This window comes from Mobula hypostoma, chromosome 7, assembly GCF_963921235.1.
Source record: "Mobula hypostoma chromosome 7, sMobHyp1.1, whole genome shotgun sequence".
In the NCBI taxonomy this organism is placed as follows: Eukaryota; Metazoa; Chordata; class Chondrichthyes; order Myliobatiformes; family Myliobatidae; genus Mobula; species Mobula hypostoma.
Window position 1 is genome coordinate 169,216,969 of NC_086103.1, and position 20,588 is coordinate 169,237,556.

At 43.7% G+C, this 20,588-nt stretch overlaps 1 protein-coding gene across 5 annotated transcripts in view; it reads left to right on the top strand.

The window, feature by feature from the left end:
* si:ch211-269e2.1 (cohesin subunit SA-2) overlaps positions 1-20,588 on the top strand; it is a 158,353-nt gene that overhangs the window by 131,555 nt on the left and 6,210 nt on the right. For all 5 annotated transcript variants that reach the window (XM_063054562.1, XM_063054565.1, XM_063054563.1 and 2 more), the window contains 5 exons: positions 1,098-1,199; positions 6,147-6,295; positions 6,418-6,546; positions 9,109-9,311; positions 19,566-19,743. In XM_063054562.1, coding sequence (XP_062910632.1) covers positions 1,098-1,199; positions 6,147-6,295; positions 6,418-6,546; positions 9,109-9,311; positions 19,566-19,743 — 761 coding nt within the window. The remainder of the gene's footprint in view (positions 1-1,097; positions 1,200-6,146; positions 6,296-6,417; positions 6,547-9,108; positions 9,312-19,565; positions 19,744-20,588) is intronic.

The window sequence follows — 20,588 nt, forward strand, 5'->3', positions numbered from 1 at the left end:
AGGTAGAAAGGGTCAGCAACTTTAAATTCCTCAGTGTTATCACTTCAGAGGATTTGCTGGGCCCAGCATGCGGGTGTAATTGTGAAGAAAGTATGGCAACACCTCTATTTCTTTAGAAGTTTGTGAAGATTCAGCACGACATCTAAAATTTTGACAAACTTCTGTAGATGTGTGGTGAGCAGTATATTGACTGGATCCATAACAGCCTGGTATGGAAAACCCAATATCCTTGAATGGAAAATCCTTTAGAAAGTAATGGATACGGTTCAGTCCATCACGGGCAAAGCCCTCCCTACCACTGAGCATGCCTGCATGGAGTGTTCTTGCAGGAAAGCAGCATCCATCATCAAGGACTCCCACCACACAGGTCATGCTCTCTTCTCGCTGCTGCCATTAGGAACAAGGTTCAGGAGCCTCATAACTCACACCGCCAGGTTCAGGAACAGTTATTACCTCTCAACCATCAGGCTCTTGAACCAGAGGGGATAACTTCACTCAGCTTCACTTGCCCATCACCGAAATGTTCCCACTACCCATGGGCTCACTTTCCAAGACTTTTCATCTTATGTTCTTGATATTTATTGCTCATTTATTTATTATTATTATATATTTGCATAGTTTGTTGTCCTTTAAAGACTGATTGTTCACCCTGTTGGTGTGCTCTTTCGTTCATTCTATTATGGCTACTGAGAATGCCTGCAAGAAAATGAATCTCAGGGTTGTCTATGGTGACATGTATATACTTTGTTAATAAATTTACTTAGAACTTTGATTCCTGACTGCACAGGGACATCTTTCCCACTCACAAAACAGCCTCGCCTATGGCTTCATAATTAATTTTGTTGATTTAGTGATAAAATCAGCAAATAGTTGGTAAATTAATCTCCTATTGTTACGTGTAGCAAAGTGCAGTGAAGAAAACATGGTTTTGCACACCATCTCAAACCGATCATTTCATCACATCAGTACCCTGAGATAATACAACGGAAAAGCAATGCAGAATATAGTATTACAAGTTAGTAAATGATTATTAAGTTGGTTTATTACTTTCAGATGTACCGAAAGTCCAAACTAAAAATGTGTCTGTTTCTCACTAGTATTACAACGACTATGGAGACATCATTAAGGAAACACTCAGCAGGACCAGGCAGAATGACAAAATACAGTGTGCAATGACTTTGATTCACTGCTTAAAGCAGGTGAGAATCTCTTATGAAATCATCTGAGATCACCAGACTATGTTTGATGTTGAAAGAGGCAGCAGTTCATTCCCCACTTGCAGTGTATCCCTAGATAAGACCATAAGACCATTTGGCCCATCGAGTCTGCTCTGCCATTTCATCGTGGCTGATCCATTTCCCTCTCAGCTCCATTCTCCTACCTTCTCCCTGTATCCCTTCATGCCCTGACTAATCAAGAATCTATTAAGCTCTGCCTTAAATATACCCAACGACTTAGCCTCCACAGCTGCCTGTGGCAATGAATTCCACAGATTTACCGTTCTCCAGCTAAAGAAATTCCTCCTTATTTCTGCCCTAAAAGGACGTCCATCTGCTCTGAGGTTGTGTCCTCTGGTCTTAGGCTCCCACACTGTAGGAAACATCCTCTGCACATCCACTCTGTCAAGGCCTTTCAACATTAGATAGCTTTCAATGAGGTCACCCCTCATTCTTCCGAATTCTAGTAAGTACAGGCCCAGAGCCATCAAAAACTCCTCATGTGACAAGCCGTTCAATCCTGGAATCATTTTTGTGAACCTCCTTTGGGCCCTCTCCTGTGTCGGCACTTTTTGTTCATAGATAAGGGGCCCAAAACTGCTCACAGTACCCAAAGTGAGGCTTCGCCAGTGCCTAATAAAGCCACAATCACATGAAGTTACCTGCATTTTTGTAATCATTTTCCTGCACAAGGATATGAACACTAGCTTACACACTGCACTAGGGAAGCAGGTTTCTTTTCCTTGTGCAATCATTGTGATCTAACGGGCTGCAAGCTGGTTGAGCTGCTGCCTCAACACCCCACAGATCCAGTTTCAGGTGCTTTCCGTGTGGAGTCTGCATGTGTTCTCTGTGACTGCATGGTTTTTCTGCTGGTATGCTAATTGGTTACTGTAATTTAGCCATTTAGTGTAGGTTAGTGATCAAAAACAAGCAAAAAGGAATCCTTAGTGTAGGTTAAAGATAAAAAGAACCGAAGAGGAGTTGATGAGAGGGAATGAGTTGGAGGACTACAGGGAGATAGTGATGAGTTTGAGTACAGAGAGGAAATTAAGAACCTGGTGGCATGGTGCGAAGACAATAATCTATCCCTCAACGTCAGCAAGATGAAGGAATTGGTTGTTGTCTTCAGAAGGAGTAGCAGACCGCACGACCCAATTTACATCGATGGTGTGCAAGTGGAACAGGTCAAAAACTTTAAGTTCCTCGGGGTCAATATCACAAATGACCTGACTTGGTCCAACCAAGCAGAGTCCACTGCCAAGAAGGCCCACCAGCGCCTTTACTTCCTGAGAAAACTAAAGAAATTTGGCCTGTCCCCTAAAACCCTCACTAATTTTTATAGATGCACCATAGAAAGCATTCTTCTAGGGTGCATCGCAACCTGGTATGGAAGTTGTCCTGTCCAAGACTGAAAGAAGCTGCAGAAGATCGTGAACACGGTGCAGCACATTACACAAACCAATTTGCCATCCGTGGATTCACTTTACACCGCACGCTGTCGGAGCAGTGCTGCCAGGATAATCAAGGACACGACCCACCCAGCCAACACACTTTTCGTCCCTCTTCCCTCCGGGAGAAGGCTCAGGAGCTTGAAGACTCGTATGGCCAGATTTGGGAACATTTTCTTTCCAACTGTGATAAGACTGCTGAACAGATCCTGACCCAGATCTGGGCCGTACCCTCCAAATATCCGGACCTGCCTCTCGGTTTTTTTGCACTAGCTTACTTTCCATTTTTCTATTTATGATTTATAATTTAAATTTTTAATATTTACAAATTTTTGCTATTTTTAATGTTTTAAATATTTAATATCTGTAATCAAGGGAGTGGGAAGCGCAGAATCAAATATCGCTGTGATGATTGTACGTTCTAGTACCAATTGTTTGGTGACAATAAAGTATAAAGATGAAGAGACCCTTTGGCTTGTGCTGTCTATGATCCATTATGGACCCAAGGATCCAAAGGCTTCTTTATGTGCATATGTTTAAGGTTACATTATCTGGGAGCAGGTACAACTTTAAATTGAATATATAATTGAAAAGGGATAAAAATGGCTGTAGAGAAAGACTGAAGGAGCCTGCACCAGCCTGATGGGTTGTTTGTCTTCTTCCTAGCAGGAATATTTGCTGATTCAACTTCCACAGCTGAGCGCAGTTGAATTTCTTGCTGGATTACTTACCATGCTGAGAATGGGATAAATCTCTGCAGTCATAAATGTGTGCAGTGATTTTTGTTTTGTTGTATAAATCCTGGAGATGTGAGCAGCACCCAGCAGGCCAGCGGTCCATTCTCCATCACCCACCTTTGGGTAGGTGGTGCTGGGAGCTCATAAACTCTAGAACATCTAGTGAAGCTACTCGCAGTAATTCAGCAACTTTCTGATGAGATATAGAGCAGGGAATGCAGCACAGTACAGGCCTTTGGCCCACAAAATTGTGCCGACCTTTTAGCCTACTGTCAGATCAAATTTCCATTCTACACAGCTCATGATCATGGGCCTTGACCCAGACGTTGACTGTATATTCCCTTCTATAGATGCTGCCTGACCTGCTGAGCTCCTCCAGCATTTTGTGTGTGTTGCTCTGGATTTCCAGCATGGGCAGAATCTCTTGTGTCCCTAACCCTCCATTTGTTTGCTTCATCCATGTGCCTACATAGGAGTTTCTTAAATGTGTCAGCTTCAACTATCACGGTTGTCTGGAATGCTGGGCAGTATATTCCAGTCACCCACCGGTCTCTGTGTAAACAAAAACCTACCTTCGACAACTCCCCTGAACTTTCCTCGAATCATCTTAAAAGGCTGTCCTCTGGTATACGTCATTGCTGCCCTGTGAAAATTGCATTGGCTGTGTGTGTGTATATACGTGCGTGTGTGCTAGGGTAGATCATAGTTCTTGAAATCTTTAATTTACGAGGGGTGATTGATAAGTTCATGGCCTAAGGTAGAAGGACATGGGTTATTAACTTAAAACTTCCTGCAAAAAAAAAGTTGAACTGCACGTGGATGTAACGAGAGCTGTATAACTCATCTCCTTCTACCTTAGACCACGAACTTATTAATCACCCCTGCTGTGGACCACTTTCTGGAGGTCCGAGACGCCGACTTCTACAAAGAAGGGATCCGTATGCTCCACAACTGCTGGACTAAGTGTGTACATGTAGGAGGGGACTATGTTGAAAAATAAATGCGCTAGGCTTTCTAAAATTGACTCCTTCTACTTTAGGCCACAAATTTATCAATCACCCCTCGTATGTCCAATCTTAATGTGATTTTCACTTATTTTAACAAAAAGCAAGGCAGATTGTCAGAGTCTTTATACTAAACGGTATAGATTTAATGTTAGAGGGGGGAAGTTCAAAAGAGATTTGCAAGGTAAGTTTTTTTACACAGAGTACTTGGAACACGCTGCCAGTGGAGGTGGTAGCAGCAGAAACGATAACAATGTTTAATAGATGTTTAGGCAAACTTGTGAACAGGCAGATAGGATTAGTTAAACTGGCATTATGATCAGCACAGTCATGATGGGCTGAAGAGCCTGTTCTTGTACTGTACCATTGTATGACCATGTGAATTACATTCTCTAAATGACAGACACTTTCAGCCCAAAACATCGGCTGTTTATTGATTTAGATGCTGCCGGACCTGCCAAGTTCCTTGTGTTTGTGACTGGCTGTTTTACCTGTTACCCACGTACTCGATTGCAACTGAGATTTGCAGGCACTTGTTCTGAAACATGTCCTTGCACGGTGCAGTCAAGGGGCGCCACTGTCGCGTAGCGGTTAGCACAGTGCTGTTGCAGCTCCGGCGTTCCGGAGTTCAGAGTTCAATTCCGGCGCTGTTCTGTAAGGAGCCTCTGTACATCCTCCCTGTGTGGAATGCATAGGTTTTCCCCGGGTGCTCTGGTTTCCTCCCACAGTCCAAAAAGATGTACCAGGTCGGTTAAGTTGCCATTATAAATTGTCCTGTGATTAGGTTAGAGTTAATCAAGGTTTGTAAGGTTGATGGGTGTGGCTCGTTGGGCTGGAAGGGCTTTCTCTGCACTACATCACTAAATAAATTAATAAAATAAATCAATTAATCTTTAAACTCAGCCAGTGCTGGCAATGCCTAATTTCAACTTCTATTTACTCTTTACTTTTTAGTTAAAGTTTCTCATAAAAACGTAGGTTGAAATTGAAATTGGTTTATTATTGCACAGGTACCAAGATACAGCGAAGAGCTTGTCTTGCAAACTGTTCATACGCATCAGATCATTGCACAATACATTGAGGTAGAACAAAGTAAAAGAAGAAAAATAATGTAGAACAAAGTGTAACAGCCACAGAGTGAGTGCAGTGCAGATAAACAATAAGGTACAAGATCATAATAAGGTAGAATGCGAGAGCAAGAGTCCATATTATTTACTATAATAATCTTTAATAGTGGGGTTATAGCTGTCCTTGAGCCTGGTGGTACGTGCCTTCAGGCTTTTGTATCTTCTGCCTGATGGGAGACGGGAGAAGAGAGAATCCCCAGGGTGGGTGGGGTCCTTGATAATACCGGCTGTTTTACTGAGGCAACAGGAAGTGTAGACAGAGTCCATGGAGGGGCGGTCGTTTCCCAAGATGTGCTGAACAGTGCCCGCACCTCTCTGGAACTTTTTGCAGTCACGTGCAGAGCAGCTGCCATTCCAAGCCGCTACGAATCCAGAGAGGATGCATTCTATGGTGCATCAATTAAAAATTGTTAAGGGCCAACGAGGTCATGCCAAATTTCTTTAGCCACTGAGGAAGCTGAGACGTAGCTTTGGTTGCTTTTCTTAAAATTAATTTTCTTGCAGTTGACAGGATGAAGAACCTATCAAAAATACCACTTTGTAATTCTACAGTTAATTTTGAGTTGGAAACTTTGGCTTTATGTTTTCCTTAATTCATTTGTCACTACAGCTGTTCAGTGAACTGTTGCAAGCTCAAGGCTCCAATGTAACCAGATGGTTTCAGCCGTTCATCAGTATAAAGGACTTGGCCAGGCGCTTCTCGCTGACCTTTGGCTTGGACCAGTTGAAAACCAGGGAAGCAATGGCCATGTTGCACAAGTACGTCTCTTCCTATTTCTTCTGTCTTGTTTACGAACAGTCATTCTGCCTTTAAGAATTATTTTTATATTACCATCTTGTACTTTCGTTGCTGACCCGTTGCACATCATCTCTTTTGACAGAAACGGCATTGAATTTGCCTTCAGCGATCTCAATGCAAAGGGTAAGAATCAGCCTCCCCCTAATCTGCCATTCCTGGATATCTTGAGTGAATTTTCCTCAAAGCTGCTGAGAACAGACAAGAAAACAGTGTAAGTGGAGCAATTATTCTGAGTTTATAACTGGAATTTCTGTTATCTCTCTTTATAGAAGAACATGGTCATCCAGTCAGTACATAGAACTCACAGCACTGCTGTGACCATCTCCACTCAAGCCCGATATAGACTACAAACATTCCACAATGATGATTTTTTAATATTTCTTTACAGCATTGCAAGTTTAAGTACAAGCCCAGGACATGAATGCCATGGAAATGAGCCTTTGTTTTGCAGCAGTACATTAAATGATGAATATAAATGACATAAACTCAAATTAACATAAATTATCATAATATACAGTGAGTGGCAAAATTGTTTAAGATGTTGGTGAGGTTAATTCCTGAGAATGCAGGAGAATGAGGGGAGATCCTATATACAGTACTGTGCAAAAGTCTTGGGTAAGCTAGATTTTTTAATCTGGTTTCAGACAGTATGGCATCCACAGAGCCTTGATCTCAACATCATTAAGGCTTTCTGGGATTAGCTGGAGAGATAGAAACAAGCAAGACAGCTAAAGTCTGCAGAAGAACTGTGACAAGTTCTCCAAGATGCTTAGAACAATCAGTCGGCCAATTTTCTTATAAAACTGCATGACAGTGTACCTAAGAGGGTTGAAACACTTTTAAAGGCAAAGGGTGGTCACACCAAATACTGATTTTATTTAGTTTTTACTATTTACTGCTCTTTATAGAAATTTTTTGATATTTAGAGACTTTTCATTTTATTATTTTTGGAAGCATCATCACTTTACTGAGGTTTTTACATCCGCCTTATACTTTTGCACAGTATTGTAACTTTTACTCTCTCGCAACTTTCACTTGTGTCATTGTATTTATTTTAGAGTGATAGAGTCGTACAACACTACTAGCTAGAATCAGGCCCTTTGGCCCATCTAGTTCATGCCAGCCTAATTTATGCCTGGTCAAACAATAGTCCTCTGACTGCCTAGTCAGACCATGCACCCAGAACACAGCCGATCTAAATTTCCCTTAAACGTTACGGTTGAACTTGCATTTACCACTTCAGTGGGCAGCTCTTCAATGTTTGCACTGCCCTCTGACTGAAGAAGATCCCCCTCACGTTCCTATTTCACCTTTTACCCTAAACTTATAAACAAAAGTACATCTCAGGAAGGAATGTTTGAACTGTGGTTTGTCAGGAATTTGGCTTATCAGATTGTGCTGTAAAATTATAATTGGGGCTTCAGAACACCAGGGGGCAGGTAATAAACACAAGGAATACTGGAAATCCAGAATAACACATACCAAATGTTGATTAAGGGTCACAGCCTAAAATATTGACTGTTTATTCCTCTCCATAGATGCTGCCTGACCTGTTGAGTTCCTTCAACATTTTATGTGTGTGTTACCCTAAGCCCATCCTCCAGGGACCACAAACTTGATGTTGTGTTTTGAAGGCTTGCATGTCTCAAAGACCCAGAGAGCTATGTTGGCTGGAGTTGGGGCTTTATGCTTTGGCTCTTGGTAGAGTCACCTGTGCTAAACAGGTCAAAAGATAGAGGCCAGGCCAAGAGTGGTCCACTGGTCCTCCAGGTTTGGAGGTTCATCTCAGGGCTACCAACCTTGACTGGTAAAACAAAGTTGTTATGGAGACAGCAATGAAGAATCCTTCTACATCTGAGTGTAACGGTATTCCTGAGTCTCCACCCGGGACTTGCCTGACTGACAGTGGTAAAAACTGAGAGGAAGCTACTGACATGATGAAGGAAGAGCTGAACACCACCAGAGAGGGAGGACCTTCATTGTTGCCCTAAACGCCAGCTCATTAGGGGCAGTAACTAAATAATTTTAAACCTACGACCTCTCAGTCCAGTCCCACCCAACCTGCAAGCATTCACCCTGTTCATACTCCTCATAACTCTGTAAACAAGTCAATCCCACTCATCAGCTCAAGTTGATTATCTTGTGCACAGGTACGGTGAGATACAGCTACAAAGAAAAACTTGTTTCAGAGGCCTGTAGGTACAGACTATGCACAAAAATATGAATTATACATCAAATTATACTATATAGTGATAAAAAAGACCGTGTAACAACAGGACCTTAGTGCAAGAAAAAAAAAGACACTAGTGAAGACAAGTCCCTAGTAGTTCACGAGGTGATCCGTAGTGCTCTGTTGCCGAGGGTTGTGGCGGTCTGTTCACGAGCCTGCAGCTTGTAAGAACGTAGCTGTTTCTGAACCTGGTGGTGTGGGACTTCAGGCTCTTGTATTTCCTGCCCGAAGGAGGTGGTGAGAAGAGGACATCACCCAGACAGATGCATGAGACAGCACTTCCTGCAGATGCTAGCTGTGATAAGAGGGCCGTGCCCCTGAAGGTTGGGGGTGACTCTGGTAATTGTTGGGAAATACAGTGGAATACGAGAGAGATTTGGATAGGTACATTGATGGGAGGGGTATGGAGGGCTATGGTCTGGGAGGAAGTTGATGGGATTAGCCAGGTCAATAGTTCAGCACAGAGTGCTGTAGTGTACTGTGACTGTATAACTTTCTCTTTAATGGCTTTAATGGTTTTGACCACTCTTTTCTTCCTCTCAGACTCAATTACCTGGAGAGATTCATAACAGACCAGATGTTAGCAGAGGGTGGAGAGGGGTGGCTCCCACTGGTCTCATATAAGCGGTCCTTGTTGGACACCAGGGACGATGAGACAACTTCCACAAGTAGTGATGACAGGAGCCCACCATCACCAGCACAACACAGTTCCAAAGCAGCATCCCTGAAAAGACAACACCAAACGGGTGAGTTGAGCGAGGCTACGCCACAACTGTGCAGCATGCTGGTGAGGCAGCACCTAAAGTACCACAGGCAGTTCTAGTCTCCCTACCTAAGGAAAGATGTACTGGCTTTGATGGCAGTACAGATGAGGTCCTGCAGGTTGGTTTTGGAGATGAGGGGTTTCACCCACGAGGAGAGATTGAATCGCCTGGATTATACTCACTGAGATTCAGAAGAGGTGATCTTTTAGAAAGATTATGGTAGAGATTAAGATAGAGGCAGGAAAATTGTTTCCACTGTAAATTGAGACTAGAGCCGGGGACATAGTCCAAAGATTCAAGGGAATAGATTTAAGATGGAAATGAGGAGAAACTGCTTTTCCTAGAGCATAGCGAATCTGTGAAGCAGTAGAGGCTACCTCATTAATTAAAACACAGTTAGATAGGATTTTGCATTGCTGGGAAATGAAGGGTTGTGGGGTAAAGACGCTAAGTGGAGCTGAGTCCACAGCCTGATCAGATATGATTTTATCGAATGGTGGAGCAAGCTCGACAGGCCAGATGGCCGACTCCTGTTCCTATTTCTTATGCTCTTATGAAAGCACAGGTCGAGAAACGAGCTTTGTATTTCATTTTGACTGAGTTGTAGGGTGTAGCTACCAAAGTCAGACTGATTGTCACATACACAGGTGCAATGAAAAGCTTACCTGCAGCAGCATCATTAAAGTGGCACTCACAGGGAAAGCATAAATAGTACAACATTATACCAGAAAGAGTACAATTGGGGGAAAAAAAGTAGGTAGGCATGGTAGCATGGTGGTTAGCAGAAAACTTTACAGTAACAGCAATCCAGGTTCAATTCCCGCTGCTCTTCGTAAGGAGTTTGTACATACTCCCCATAACTGTGTGGGTTTCCTCCGAGTGCTCTGGTTTCCTCCCACAGTCCAAAGACTTAATGGTTGGTAGGTTAATTGATAAATTGTCCTGTGATTAGGTGAGGGTTAAATTGGGGTTGCTGGGCGGCACGACCTGAAGGGCCAGAAAGGCTTATTCCATGCTGTGCCTCTATACGTGAATAAATGAATCAGTAAATGTTACGAGAAGAACGCAGGAGATTGGGAATGAGAGGGAGAATAGATCAGCTACGATCTATTGGCAGGGCAGACTCAATGGGCCAGATAGCCTAATTGTGCTCCTATGTCTTCAAAGGTTCACTTATTATCAGAGCATATATCCAAATACAACTCTGAAATCTGTCTTCTCCAGATAGCCACGAAACAAAGAAAGGACATGAAAGTCATCCAGAACCCCTCCCCCCGCACAAAAAAGAAAGGCATCCTGATCATGAACCCCCCCCTTCCCCCCCGCACAAAATGGAACAGGAACATCAACCCCCAAAATACAACCCTCCCCACACAGAAAAATGAATAGAACACAACCGAACATCAACCCCGAAACACCCTCCCCTTGCACAACAAAACAGAAAAGAATTTGGCTATAAAAAGACAGAATATAGAAACTGTAAGTCTGAAAAATTCCACAGTCCATAAACGCAATAGTCCAATCCATAAATGCAGAACTCACTCAACCATCCTACAATATCACCGACATTCATCAGAAGAGAGGGACATCACAAGAGGCAGAGAGGCCTAACCGCCTTCCACAGTGAGCCACACAGCGCTAGAACGCTCACAGATTCCTTCTCCAGCAGCAATCAAAAGTCGGGCAGTCAGCGCTGAACTTTCGCTTGCCTTCCGCATTCGTCTCGATGTCCCAATCTTCCTTGAAGGTTTAATCAGTGATTAATGGATGCTTTAACTGATGAAATGGGGTCAAACATCGACTTGCGCTGTCTCAAAGTTTCTTTGCATCGAAGCCGTCCTAGTTTGCGCTCGCTTTCTGGAACCTTCTCAGACACAGCAAAGCGATGGCTCACTCAAACCATCTCCTAACTGTAAATGGTGGGCTCTAACAGTCCCAGAAACACACAGTGAAAGACAGACATAAAAAAAGTGAAGGAGACATTCTCAAGAGCTATCTGGAAGGTGTTGACCAAGGGAGCCTTGTACGCTAGTGCCGTCTTATGGTCTTATCTGGAGGTTTTAGTGAGCTGCTTATAAGTCGTGGTGTGCATCACTCTGATCCACTGTATCTGTGCTGATGATCAGCACCTTTCTACACTAATCCTGTTTCCCAGCCCTCGGCCTATAGCCTTGCATTCCATGGTGACAGTTATTAAATATTGTGAGGGTATTGTCCTCCATTGCCCCCTTAAGTAGTGCGTTCTCGATATCAATCACACTTCATATGAAAACATTTTCCTTAAGTACCCTTATGTCTCCTAATCCTTATTGTAAATCCATGCCCTTGGGTTATAGATACCTCTGCTAATGGTCAAAGTTTCCCACTATCTATCCTGTCTACAGTATATCCTTCATTTTATATAATTAGGTCAGTCTTCAACCTTCCCTGCTTCGGGGAAAACAAAACCAGCCTATCTAGCCTTTCCTTGCAGCTAAAGTACTCTATCTCACACAAAATCTTGGTAAATCTCCTCTCCAGCGCAGTCATGTCCTTCCTATAGTGTGGTGATCAAGACTGCACACAATTCTCCAGATTTGTACTTTTGAGTCCTTATAAATTGTACATCATTATACAAGAAAGAACACAATTAAAACAAAAAAAAAATTTTCTATACTCTTTATTCTTTGTCTTGGCCAATGAAAGAAAATATCCCAAATGACTTCTTTCACACTTCATCTATCTGTGTGACTGCTTCTAGCGATTTTTAGACTTGTACAACAAGGTCCCTCCATTCCTTAGTAGTAAAATCCTACCATTCATCTGATTTATCAACTTTCAGAATTAAATTTCAGTTTGTGTTTCCCTCCCTATCTTACCAACTTGTTGACATCACTCTACAGCTGAAACTATCTTTCTCAATATTTTTGTGTCATCTGCAAACATGTTATTAAACTGACTACTTTCCCATCCACATTGTTACGTTACAATATATTGCTGTTTCTTCATCATGGCTGGGTCTATATCCTGGAGCTCCGTGCCCATTGGCACCTTTACCACATGAACCGCGGCACTTCCCCACTGTGGCTTACAGTCATCTCTGCAAAGGTGATGTCAGCCATTCCCACATCCTGTGAGTGAATGAGTCATAAAAATACATTCTATTTCTCCGTTCAATTACCCTGTTAATTACTGACATGGGAGTAATGATTGAAGACTTTGATAATGCTGGATCCTCAGTGTACTTTGGAGTTTTATGCCCATAAGACATAGGAGTAGAATTACTAGAATCCTAGAATTAGGATCGAGGCACGACAGCGCAGGCGCATAGGCGTCAGCGAGTCAGACCAACAGAAAGAATTTAAAATGAGTTAATTTGTTCTTCAGCGGTTTGATCGAGGTGAGGCTGAGCAGGTGCATGGACGTCAGCGAGTTAGACTGGCGGGAAGAGTTTAAAAAGGAGACAGCTTTATAGAACGGGTGTGCGAGTAGAGGGAGTCAGAGTAGGAGGGCTTTGGCTCAACGAGGCTTTGGCGATAATGGGTTGAGGTGAGGTAAGTTACTTGTGAAGAATAGGAATAGGAAGTAGGTCTGCGAAGTATAGGCAAGTAGTCACACCGAGGCCTCAGGAGACAGTTAAGTGGGTAACAGGAGCGGGAAGGGCAAGAGTCGGATACTAGAGAGTACCCCTGTGGCTGTCCCCCTTAACAATAAGTACTCCTGTTTGAGTACTGTTAGACTGGGGGTGACGACCTTGCTGGGGAAGCAACAGTAGCTGTGCCTTTGGCGCAGAGTCTGGCCCTGTGGCTCAGAAGGGCAGGGAAAGGAAGAGGATGGCAGCAGTGATGGAGGACTCTACAGTTAGGGGGTCAGACGGGTGATTCTGTGGACGCAGGAAAGAAACACGGATGGTAGTTTGCCTCCCAGGTGCCAGGGTCCGGGATGTTTCTGATCGCGTCCACGATATCCTGAAGTGGGAAGGTGAATAGCCAGAGGTTGTGGTACATTTTGGTACCAATGACTTGGACAGGAAAATGGAGGAGGTCCTGAAAACAGACTGCAGTGAATTAGGAAAGAAGCTAAAGGGTAGCTTCAAGGGTACCACAAGGGTAGTAATCTCAGGGTTACTGCCCATGGCACGCGACAGTGAGTATAGGAGTAGGGTGAGGTGGAGGATAAATGTGTGGCTGAGGAATTGGAGCAGGGGGCAGGGAATCAGATTTCTGAATCATTGAGACCTCTTTTGGGGCAGATGTGAACTGTACAAAAAGGATGGGTTGCACTTGAATCCAAGGGGGACCAATATCCTGGCAGAGAGGTTTGCTAAGGCTATTGGGGAGAGTTTAAACTAGAATTGCTGGAGGGTGGGAACCGAACTGAAGAGACAGAGGAAGGGGAAGCTGGCTCATAAATAGAGGAAGCTTGTAGACAGTACGTGAGGGAGGATAGGCAGGTGATAGAGAAGGGATACGCTCAGACTGATTGTTTGAGAAGTATCTATTTTAATGCAAGGAGTATTGTGAACAAAGTGGATGAGCTTAGAGCGTGGATCAGTACTTGGAGCTATGATGTTGTGGCCATTACAGAGACTTGGATGGCTCAGGGGCAGGATGGCTACTTAGAGTGCCAGGCTTTAGATGTTTCAGAAAGGACAGGGAGGGAGGCAAAAGATGTGGAGCATGGCACTGCTGATCAGAGATAGTGTCACGGCTGCAGAAAAGGAGGAAGTCATGGAGGGATTGTCTACTGAGTCTCTGTGGGTGGAAGTTAGAAACAGGAAGGGATCAATAACTCTACTGAGTGTTTTTTAAAGACTACCCAATAGTAACAGGGACATTGAGGAGCAGATAGGGAGACAGATTCTGGAATGGTGCAATAATAACAGGGTTGTCATGATGGGAGATTTTAATTTCCCCAATATTGAATGGCATCTCCCTAGAGCAAGGGGTTTAGATATGGTGGTGTTTGTTTGGTGTGCTGAGGAAGGTTTTCTGACACAATATGTAGGTAAGCCTACAAGAGAAGAGGCTGTACTTGATCTGGTATTGGAAAGTGAACCAGGTCAGGTGTCAGGTCTCTCAGTGGGAGAACATTTTGGAGATAGTGATCACAATTCTATCTCCTTTACCATAGCATTGGAGAGGGATAGGAACAGACAAGTCAGGAAAACGTCTAATTGGAGTAAGGGGAAATATGAAGCTATCAGGCAGGAACTTGGAAGCATAAATTGGGAACAGATGTTCTCAGGGAAATGTACGGCAGAAATGTGGCAAATGATCGGGGATATTCGCGTGGTGTTCTGCATAGGTATGTTCCAATGAGACAGGGAAAGGATGGTAGGGTACAGGATCCGTGGTGTACAAAGGCTGTTGAAAATCTAGTCAAGAAGAAAAGAAAAGCTTACAAAAGGTTCAAAAAACTAGGTAATGATATGAATCTGGAAGATTATAAGACTAGCAGGAAGGAGCTTAAGAATGAAATTAGGAGAGCCAGAAGGGGCCATGAGAAGGCCTTGGCGAGGAGGATCAAGGAAAACCTCAAGGCATTCTGCAAGTATGTGAAGAGCAAGAGGATAAGACGTGAAAGAATAGGACCAATGAAGTGTGACAGTGGGAAAGTGTGTATGGAACCGGAGAGATAGCGGATGTACTTAATGAACACCTGGCCTCAGTATTCATTACAGAAAAGGACCTTGGTGATTGTAGGGATGACTTACCATGGACTGAAAAGCTTGAGCATATAGATATTAAGAAAGAGGATTTGCTGGAGCTTTTGGAAAGCATCAAGTTGGATAAGTTATCAGGACCGGATGAGATATATCCCAGGCTACTGTGGGAGGCGAGCGAGGAGATTGCTGAGTCTCTGACAATGATCTTTGCATCATCATTGGGGATGGGAGAGGTTCCGGAGGATTGGAGGGTTGCAGATGTTGTTCCCTTATTCAAGAAAGGGAATAGAGATAGCTCAGGAAATTATAGACCAGTGAGTCTTACTTCAATGGTCGTTAAGTTAATGGAGAAGATCCTGAGAGGCAGGACTTATGAACATTTGGAGAGGCATAATATGGTTAGGAGTAGGCAGCATGGCTTTGTCAAAGGCAGGTCGTGCCTTACTAGCCTGATTGAATTTTTTGAAGATGTGACTAAACACATTGATTAAGGTAGAGCAGTAGATGTAGTGTATATGGATTTCAGCAAAACATTTGATAAGATACTCCATGCAAGGCTTATTGAGAAAGTAAGGAGGCATGGGTGACCAGTGGTGTGCCTCAGGGATCTGTTCTGGGACCTGGATGAGGAAGTGAAGGGATGGGTTAGTACATTTGCTAATGACACAAAGGTTGGGGGTGTTGTGGATAGTGTGGACGGTTGTCAGAGGTATCAGGGGGACATTGATAGGATGCAAAACTGGGCTGAGAAGTAGCAGATGGAGTTCAACCCAGATAAGTGTGAGGTGGTTCATTTTGGTAGGTCAAGTATGATGGCAGAATATAGTATTAATGGTAAGACTCTTGGCAGTGTGGAGGATCAGAGGGATCTTGGGGTCCGAGTCCATAGGACACTCAAAGCTACCGTGCAGGTTGACTGTGTGGTTAAGAAGGCATACGGTGCATTGACCTTTATCAACCGTGGGATTGAGTTTAAGAGCCAAGAGATAATGCTGCAGCTGTATAGGACCCTGGTCAGACCCCACTTGGAGTACTGTGCTCAGTTCTGCTCGCCTCACTACAGGAAGGATGTGGATGCCATAAAAAGGGTGCAGAGGAGATTTACTAGGATATTGCCTGGATTGGGGAGCATGCCTTATGAGAATAGGTTGAGTGAACTTGGCCTTTTCTCCTTGGAGCGACGGAGGATGAGCGGTGGCCTGATAGAGGTGTATAAGATGATGAGAGGCACTGATCGTGTAGATCAGGGGTCCCTAACCTCTTGCGCATTGCGGACCGGTTTAATATTGACAATATTCTTGCGGACCTCGCGTGCGTTCAAGTTCAATAGTGGGCGTGACAGGGAATGAGGAAAGGTGCAGCTGACTCATATCAGTTCATATCACCAAATCATATCGTTTCCTCGCGGCCCGGTGGCTGGGGACCACTGGTGTAGATAGTCGGAGGCTTTTTCCCGGGGCTGAAATGGCTAACACGAGAGGGCATAGTTTTAAGGTGCTTGGAAGTGGGTACAGAGGAGATGTCAGGGGTAAGTTTTTTTACGCAGAGGGTGGTGAGTGTGTGGAATGGGCTGCTGGTGACGGTGGTGGAGGCAGATACGATAGGGTCTTTTAAGAGACTCCTGGACAGGTACATGGAGCTCAGAAAAATAGAGGGCTATGGGTAACCCTAGGTAATTTCTAAAGTAAGTACATGTTTGGCACAGCATTGTGGGCCAAAGGGCCTGTATTGTGCTATAGGTTTTCTATGTTTCTAATTAGACTATTTGGCCCATTGGGTCTTTTCTGCCATTCCACGGTGGCTGATTTATTATTCCTCTCAACCCCATTCTCCTGCCTTCTCCCTGTAACCTTTGACACCCTTACTAATCAAGAACCTATCAACCTCCGCTTTAAGCGTACTGATGACTTGGCTCCCACAGCCATTTGTGGCAATGAATTCCACAGATCCACCATCCTCTGGCTAAAGACATCCCTTCTCATCTCTGTTCTAAAGGGATGTCCTTTTATTCTGAGGCTGTACCCTCTGGTCCAGACTCCCTCACTATAGGAAACATCCTGTCCACATCCATTTTGTCTAGGTCTTTCAATATTCGATTGGTTTCAATCAGACCTCCTCTCATTCTTCTAAACTCCATGTTTGGAAAATAATTATGGTACAATATGTTAGAAACATAGAAACATAGAAAATAGGTGCAGGAGTAGGCCATTCGGCCCTTCGAGCCTGCACCGCCATTTATTATGATCATGGCTGATCATCCAACTCAGAACCCAGCCTTCCCTCCATACCCCGTGACCCCTGTAGCCACAAGGGCCATATCTAACTTCCTTTTAAACATAGCTAATGAACTGGCCTCAACAGTTTGCTGTGGCAGAGAATTCCACAGATTCACCACTCTCTGTGTGAAGAAGTTTTTCCTAACCTCGGTCCTAAAAGGCTTCCCCTCTATCCTCAAACTGTGACCCCTCGTTCTAGACCTCCCCAACATCGGGAACAATCTTCCCGCATCTAGCCTGTCCAATCCCTTTAGGATCTTATACGTTTCAATCAGATCCCCCCTCAATCTTCTAAATTCCAACGAGTACAAGCCCAGTTCATCCAGTCTTTCTTCATATGAAAGACCTGCCATCCCAGGAATCAATCTGGTGAACCTTCTTTGTACTCCCTCTATGGCAAGGATGTCTTTCCTCAGATTAGGGGACCAAAACTGCACACAATACTCCAGGTGTGGTCTCACCAAGGCCTTGTACAACTGCAGTAGTACCTCCCTGCTCCTGTACTCGAATCCTCTCGCTATAAATGCCAGCATACCGTTCGCCTTTTTCACCGCCTGCTGTACCTGCATGCCCACTTTCAATGACTGGTGTATAATGACACCCAGGTCTCGTTGCACCTCCCCTTTTCCTAATCGGCCACCATTCAGATAATAATCTGTTTTCCTATTTTTGCCACCAAAGTGGATAACTTCACATTTATCCACATTAAATTGCATCTGCCATGAGTTTGCCCACTCACCCAACCTATCCAAGTCACCCTGCATCCTCTTAGCATCCTCCTCACTGCTAACACTGCCACCCAGCTTCGTGTCATCCGCAAACTTGGAGATGCTGCATTTAATTCCCTCATCCAAGTCATTAATATATATTGTAAACAACTGGGGTCCCAGCACTGAGCCTTGCGGTACCCCACTAGTCACCGCCTGCCATTCTGAAAAGGTCCTGTTTATTCCCACTCTTTGCTTCCTGTCTGCTAACCAATTCTCCACCCACACCAATACCTTACCCCCAATACCATGTGCTTTAAGTTTGCACACTAATCTCCTGTGTGGGACCTTGTCAAAAGCCTTTTGAAAATCCAAATATACCACATCCACTGGTTCTCCCCTATCCACTCTACTAGTTACATCCTCAAAAAATTCTATGAGATTCGTCAGACATGATTTTCCTTTCACAAATCCATGCTGACTTTGTCCGATCATTTCACCGCTTTCCAAATGTGCTGTTATCACATCCTTGATAACTGACTCCAGCAGTTTCCCCACCACCGACGTTAGGCTAACCGGCCTATAATTCCCCGGTTTCTCTCTCCCTCCTTTTTTAAAAAGTGGGGTTACATTAGCCACCCTCCAATCCTCAGGAACTAGTCCAGAATCTAACGAGTTTTGAAAAATTATCACTAATGCATCCACTATTTCTTGGGCCACTTCCTTAAGCACTCTGGGATGCAGACCATCTGGCCCTGGGGATTTATCTGCCTTCAATCCCTTCAATTTACCTAACACCACTTCCCTACTAACATGTATTTCGCTCAGTTCCTCCATCTCACTGGACCCTCTGTCCCTTACTATTTCTGGAAGATTATTTATGTCCTCCTTAGTGAAGACAGAACCAAAGTAATTATTCAATTGGTCTGCCATGTCCTTGCTCCCCATAATCAATTCACCTGTTTCTGTTTGCAGGGGACCTACATTTGTCTTTATCAGTCTTTTCCTTTTTACATATCTATAAAAGCTTTTACAGTCCGTTTTTATGTTCTCTGCCAGTTTTCTCTCATAATCTTTTTTCCCCTTCCTAATTAAGCCCTTTGTCCTCCTCTGCTGAACTCTGAATTTCTCCCAGTCCTCAGGTGATATTTAGGAGTGATATTTAAATATTATTGAGCCTCTCTGAGGGGTAATGTCTGTAACAACAATATTCTTTACACATGAAGCCCTGTACTTCTACCATTTCCACCAGGGTAGTATGGTAACATTACGTCACCGAGCTAACAATCACCGACTGGGTTTTAAGTCCGATCATTTTATAGTGTCAGTGATAATTGATTGGGGTTTGATTCCCACTGCTGCCTACAAGGAGTTTGTACGTTCTCCCCATGACCGCATGGGTTTCCTCCGGGTGCTCTGGTTTCCTCCCACATTCCAAAAATGTTAACGAGTTCTGGTCACGCTACGTTGGCGCTGGTAGCACGGTGACATATGTGGGCTGCCCCCGTCACAACCCTCACTGATTTCATTTGACACAGCACATTTCACTGTATGTTTCGGTATTTTGCTGTACATGTGAGAAATTAATCTTCATTTTATCTTGCAGGGGACAGCAATAGTAGTGTGGCACTGAATGAGGAACAGCAGAGAAAGCCATTGCCCAACTTTCTGATGTCCCAGTTAAAGTCGACGGAGCTCAGAGAAAGTGAGAGGGACGTAAACCAGATGGGGAGTTGTGTAAAGGAAGATCCAGTGGACAAGGACGGGTTACAGTCACTGGGCAGGTAGATTTTAGTTTGTAACTTGCTTTTTCTTGTCCTTTTTATCTCTCTTCTGGAGAGCAGGATTAGGTTTTGAGGAATTCGATTTGCTCACGGTAAGTAATCTAGAACTATTGTCGGCAGATTATTTGCTTTTTACTTCCTCCCTTCACTGCTGAAATGCAGTATTGTTTTGAGGTATGGTTTGCCTCCTCAGACAGTGAGGCACTGGTTAAAAGTTCAGATCCAGGTATTAGCATCAAACCAACTGGTTGAACATGGAACGTGAATACGGTATGTTCAATTGGAAGTGTAATTTCAGTACTGCTCACCTGGAATGGTGGGAAGCGTTACGGTAAAAAGAGAGGTGTTCTACCTGCATGGTAAAACATCATGAGAAGGGAAATGGTTAGTAATTGTTTTTTCATTGCCCCATGCACTATGATACTGTGAAAACCTCTATTTTGTATGCCATTTAGACAGGACGCTAAGCACAAGTACTATTCTGTGCAAAAGTCTTTAAGGACATAGCTAGGGTGCCCAAGACTTTTGCACATTACTGTACGTTTGGTTAAAATAGGAAGGTGGTTGGGAAACAGAAAAAAAGAGTACATAGCTTTGTATCAGCTCAGTCATATTAAGTGTTATTTGGTAACTGGAAAGACATAATATTCAGTATTGTTCAAAAGTCTTAGGCACCATAGCTATATACATGAGCCTAAGAATTTTGCATAGTACTGTACCTCAGGGTGATACAAAAGGAAAATCAGAAAAAGGCAGCAAATTATAGTGTTAAAGAGAAAGTGCAGTGCAGGTAGAGAAATAAGGAGTACAGTGAGGTGATTCAGAGATCAAGAGTTCATCTTTAT